This window comes from Molothrus aeneus, chromosome 13 (genome assembly GCF_037042795.1).
Source record: "Molothrus aeneus isolate 106 chromosome 13, BPBGC_Maene_1.0, whole genome shotgun sequence".
NCBI classification, from domain to species: domain Eukaryota; kingdom Metazoa; phylum Chordata; class Aves; order Passeriformes; family Icteridae; genus Molothrus; species Molothrus aeneus.
In genome coordinates, this window is record NC_089658.1 from 6885160 (window position 1) to 6891159 (window position 6000).

At 43.0% G+C, this 6000-nt stretch overlaps 1 protein-coding gene across 2 annotated transcripts in view; it reads right to left on the reverse strand.

Annotated features, from left to right (window-relative positions):
* Positions 1-5413, reverse strand: part of MYZAP (myocardial zonula adherens protein) — a 52596-nt gene extending 47183 nt beyond the window's left edge. Inside the window, exon 1 of one of the 2 annotated variants that reach the window (XM_066558593.1) lies at positions 5302-5390. In XM_066558593.1, coding sequence (XP_066414690.1) covers positions 5302-5385 — 84 coding nt within the window. In that variant the 5' untranslated portion in view covers positions 5386-5390. Of the gene's footprint in view, positions 1-5301 lie in introns of both variants that reach the window. The other variant, XM_066558592.1, reaches the window with a different exon arrangement.
* Positions 5414-6000: the final 587 nt, after the last annotated feature.

Consider the following 6000-nt stretch of genomic DNA (forward strand, 5'->3'; position numbering starts at 1 on the left):
AAGAAGTTAGGAGGTGTTGTTTCCTATCTGATTTTAGAACAGCCATTCTCTTGCCAGCAGGCATGGTACTGTTCTGTACCCAGCTGCAGTTTGCCTTGCTTTGGGCTGAGACATCTTTGGTTTAATGGTGTTTTCCAAGCAATACATTTCATACAAGAAACTTGGTTAAAACTTTTGGTCTTAGTCCTATTCATGAGACATTTTTGTGGAAAACAACTCCAAGTCCTAAGCAGAGCATAGCAAATGATGAAATAAGAAATTTGGCTGTCCAAATTCAAAGCTGCACTATACCTTCCTGTAAAATCCCAGATGTCTGCTGGCAACAAAAGAGAGCTCTTAAAGCTCTTCCTCCAAACCTCTTAAGTATCTCTTTCATGATAACTGTGGGCCAACATCACTGTTCTTCTACAGCCCAGCATCTCACTGATCTGGATCTCTCCAGTTTCTCCTGGAGTCATGCTGAACGTGTGTCTCTCTTTCACACCCACCTTCCCACTGCACTTGTCCCAGCTAACAGCTCACATCTTGGTCATTATAGCACCTCCTTTTGCCTTGAAAATGGCAATAAAGTTCTGCTCACTGCATTCAGAGCACTGCAGCAAAGCCCTTCCCATATACCCCAAATGTTTCCATTTTACAATTCCTTTCTTCCAAATGTCTTTCAAATCATTTAAGCTGCCTTGACTGCATTTTCAAGCCTCTTAACAATACAACTTCCTCAGAGACCATTATTCAGCATCGCAACATCACATCTCTATTTTCCACTGCCAGACAAAAGACCTTTTTCAACTTCTCAAACAGGCTTTACTTTTTTCTTCTTCCCAAGCAAAAACAATTGGAAGAACTATCTGCAACGTCACTATTTTTTTCTTTAAATCCATTGAGAGGACAAATCAATAGCATTTAGACTACTGGTATGTTCTCAACTGTATTTTAGAAATATTAGATACTGCCTTCCATCTTCCTTTCTGTTTGGTCTTTCAGCTCTGCAAGGGCAGTAAGAAACACTGTCCTGAGACAGATAAAGTTCTTATAAAATATGTAAGATGTGTCTGTATTATAAAGAATAAAAAGGGGGGAAATTCTATAAGAAGATCGAGGTGAAATATAACCTTTTCTGTAGACATATTTGTAAAATCAATGTTTCATGCAGTGGCCTCCTCCCTGTTAATTTATCATTCATCCATATGCTAGAAAATCTAGAACAAGAAGCCACAAAGTGACATAAAGCCCCCAAAACCTAAAAGCAGTTTATGCTTTCATATTTGCTAAAGAACACTGAAACAATGAAATGCATTCTAAAATTATGAAACTTGGTACATTGGCTTTTGATACTGATTGGCTGCTATGTTTGCTCTAAGAACACCAGACTGTCTCCATATACTACAGAAGCTGTGGTACTTCCTACTTACAGATTAGTTATCCAGATAATAATAATAATAATAAATTCCTCATCTTTAGAACTCATTAATTCATAAGGTAATTGACTTCACCTTTCCTCATCTATTTCCTCGTGCCCTTTCCTCCCATCAGCTTATTAAGGCTCTTTCCTCTTAAAACATTCCTGTTTACAACAAGAAGGGAAACACAGACTGGCATTCCTCCATGCAAGCAAACAAAGGCCAGAGCCATAAATAGGAAATAGAAGTGAATTTGTGCTTTGAAGGAAGTGACAGATGAGGCCACCTTTCTCTTACAGTGATTTTGAACAAAGGAAAACTGGACAAAAAGGAATTAACACATTGCTGATGAAACATTAAAAATGCCTGAAATAACTAGAAATAGATAATGACTGGCAACTCAAAGTTAGGAGAATGAGGCTGTGTATGAATCTCTGAAGCAAATAACTTGCCTATTAATCAGTATGAGACTAATTATAGCTAACAGAGATGCAGAGTGCAGTGATTGTAAATAAGTAATTATGCCTGTACCTGTACACCAATGAGTGAACCACAACTGCCCTTCACATCACAGGTGTCACAGGACTGCTATGAAGGAAATCACAAAAGTGCAGTACAGATAGCAGTCAAGTCATCACAACTACACTGGAAATATAAGATAACAACAGTCACTTGTTGAGACTAAAACCACTGTACAACAAAAGGTTGTCATCATTTAAGCTGTTTTTTCTTGCCCTTTTCACCTTGCCTTATCTATTACCCCCAAATGACTTACCCCACCCACCCCAACTGGCAATCACAAGGATTCCAGCCTGGAAGTTGTGCCCAGCAAGGCTTGTACAGCAGTGGCACAGAACCACCCAGTTCCTTGCTAGAACAAACTTACACTGGCTGCACTCTGCCATTGTTCACAACAATGGGACTTCCTCAGCATCCCTGGGGAAACAGCACAAATGTGTAAAGAAGCCATGCAGATCAGCTCTCCTAGGCACCAGATGATGCATTCTACCTCAGGACAGCACTACAGACCCATCTGCTAAAATTCAGAAACACTCTGGAGATTGGAAAGGAAAACCAACAGGCACTGCTTTTTCCTCCAGCCCCCAGAAGCAGTTCTGAACACTGTACATGCACTGTTCTTGCTCTGCAGGGCTTCCTGAAGGAACAACACACTGTGCCATTTGTTGGTGAGTTTCCTTACCAAATCAATGAGCAGGCTCACATGGAAATCACAGCAAGCCCTCCTCCCACAGCAAACACCGCTGTAGTGATGCCTTAAAATGGAAATGAAATCCTAACAGGAAGAGCCCCGACTCAGTGCCAAACAGTGGCAGGATAACATGCAACTGAGGATGAAAAAGTAATTTCCAGAAACAAACTGGGCAATGCAGAAAGAAAATGGGGAGGAGAATGAGAATTTCTCCAGCAGGGAAAAAGCTGCAATTCAATTTCCTTCATCTGCTTACTGACAGTAAGAACAAGTGAGAGAAAACAGGGACAAACATGACTTCCACCTTATCTTAATGTCATTAACATTGTAACTTGGTGAGCATAAATTTTAAAAAGAAATACTGGGTAGAAGAAGAACGAGGTATCTTTCTAACAATCCTACAAGACTGACTTCCATTTAATTTGCAGCATCTGCAGCTTTGGCAAGTCAACATTATAAATAATCTTAATTGTGCCAATATTTTATGCTCGCTCCTGACTTTTTGACACCAACAACCCATAAGTAGCATTTCCAAAGCTCATCTGACATCATCTGCGAAACAAAGACACAGACAGGAAAACAAGGACTGGTTCACCCTACCACAACACCAGACCACAAAAGCTTCCTGACTGCAATGAAAAGTAATAGGTGAAAACACGTTTTTTTACAATATTTCTAAGAGGCTAGTGGGACAGCATAGAGGAGAGCTACTGTAATATAGCAGTTAAGAAATAATCCCAATCTAGTTTAGTTTAAAATGTTGAGAATCCATGGCCCAGATCCACAATCCACGTGTATGTTTACCATCTAACTCAAATCACTAGGGTGCAACTTAAAACAAATACAGATAGATTCAGTTTAAGTAATGTCCTTCAGCCTCTTCTTCCCCTTTCCAAAAAACAAAGCACCCAGAAAGGCATTAATCAGAATTAACTATAGGCTGAAATAATTACAGATTTTTTCATTAAAATTAATTGTTAAATTAATGAGCAATGCTGTTATAGAAGAACCAAAGTTACTAGTACAGCAACAGAAATATACAGGCTATTCTACTAGCAACCAGTCTCTAAGCATTTTAGAGGACATCCACAGAAAAAAAAAAGATGTGGTTCAATATTGATCTAGCTTCAAACCAGCCCTTGAGTTCTACATCACCAGAATTTAATACTGTAGATACTGACAAAAGAAATGGGGATAACATGTTTGTAGAATAACTACCTACTACCTTATCAGCTCAATGGCTAAAAATCCTTCCCTTTGACTGTTGGCTTTAACCTTTGAAAGTGAAAGCAGACAAACAGCGCTTGTTTAATTTCAGTCCTAAAAAGCAAAGAAGAAAGTACTTTCTTTGGTCATTTATCTGTTCATTAGCCTGCTCCATTTATGAAATCTCTCCAGTGAGATTCCACACACAATTAAAGGGCACTTTCCTCTGACCACAGGCACACAGGAATGTGACACACATCTTCCTTTTATTTAGCAGTTATTCTAATTGTCTCTCTCCTCTTTTCTAACAACTCATGGTAAGGGAGCCACACTTCACTAAAAAAAAGGAACAACGGCTTCCCAGTGGGTTGCAGTCACAAATTAAATTCTTACCAGTTTTCTTAAAAGAATGCATCAAATGCAGTTCATCATTCCCAATAAATCTATCAAAGGAAGCTTATCACCTGAACAGAAGTTCCCTTACTGTAACTTCTTTAAGAAATACTAGAACAGGGAAACTCAATTAGAACACAGAAGACATATAGGGAACATACCTATGATTTTCAAGTCACTGTAATTTTTCTTATGCATGAGCAATTCCATTTTTTATGAAGACCAGGGATCTTTTTGTCAGGAAGACCACTCTGACTTTCTTGCTATCATGCAAAACCTTTCTTAATTTTTTAGATTATGAACTTATATTTTCAAAGCATCAAAACAATAACTGCATAATTCAAGAAACAACATGGTCACATAGAGGTATTTTTGGTAATGATAAGATTATCACTTTTTTTGATTTCTTTCTTCTCATGTGGAATCAACATTCACGATGATAGCAGTGTAGTTACAGAAGGAAGGGCTATTTAAAGCTGAGTGGCTGTAGAGACATTCCTATCATATCTGCCTGAGTTTTAACAACTTTTTAGAAGCCCAATAGATTTTTCATAAATGCAAATTTTTCATAAATGCACTAAATAACAACCCAATGGTTGTTATTTAGTGCATTTATGAAAAATTTTTAAAAATCAGCAAATTACATATCTGAATTTGAGGAACCGATTAAACAGTTAAATTACTATTGCCATCTAAATCATTACAGTGAGTTTTCTCAGGATAGGATAGGCGAGTTCGCATTGTAAATATCCAGACACATTTCAATGATGCGGGGAAAGTCTTCAACACTAGTACACCTTCTCCGCAGGTTTACAGAACAGGCCAGGGTCTAGAACTACAAAAGCCTTGCAGGACTCCCCAAAAACTCTTCCTTTCCCCACACCTACAAACAACGCACAAAAGGATGCTCTCGCACACCCCAAGCTTCACCCGAAAACACCGAAAATAAGGAGAAGGGGGGGGGGGGGAGGAGGTTAAAAAGAGAAAGGCTCTCCGCAGGTAACTCCACGAGGGGGGATGTCGAACCTCCGCTTCGCCCCGCGACCCCGCCCGCGGGACCTCCCCGCCGCCCCCCCGCGCTGCCCCGCGCACCTTCCGCCGGGAGCGGCCGCCGTCGCCGGGCGGCCTCCGGGGGGTGGTGGCGGTCACCGTGAGTCCCGAGCTGTAGCGCAGCATCCCCGCGGGCCGCCGGGCCAGCGCTCTCTGCGGCTCCTCGGGCCGGCGCCGCCGCTCCGCCCCCGCGCACTTGGCCGCGGGCGGCCGCAGGGGCCGGGCGGGGGTGGGCCGGGGCTGCGCGGGCTCCGCTTCCCCCTCCGCCCCGCGGAACTCGTGGCCCCGCGCCGGCTCTCGGGCCACCCGAGTGCCCGATTTCCTCCCGTGCCGTGACACTGGGCAAAGTCGCTGTGGGACGCTGAGGTGCCAGGGCAGGGTGGCATTCCCTCTGCTCACGAGAATATTGGCTGCAGCCTGGGGAGAGGAGCTTCGAGGGGAGACCCAGAAAGGTCCATCTGTCACACAGCCACCCCCGGGACTGCAAAACGGGGGTTAGGGCTCGCAGGAGCCATTGGCGGCCACTCAGTCCCGGCACCCACCTCTGAGCACTCTTAAGAGTGTTATGTGAAAGCTGAACGCTGTCCTCCCCTTCTTCCCACGGCAATTCGTGAGCCACCCAGGCTGTCAGTTGTTGTCCGTGCCCCAGGAATGGGTACCAGGCTCATCAGAAAGCACGCAGATCCCCGCCAGCCTCGGGGCTGACAGGCACAAAGCCGGTGCAGCTCAGTGCATGGATGA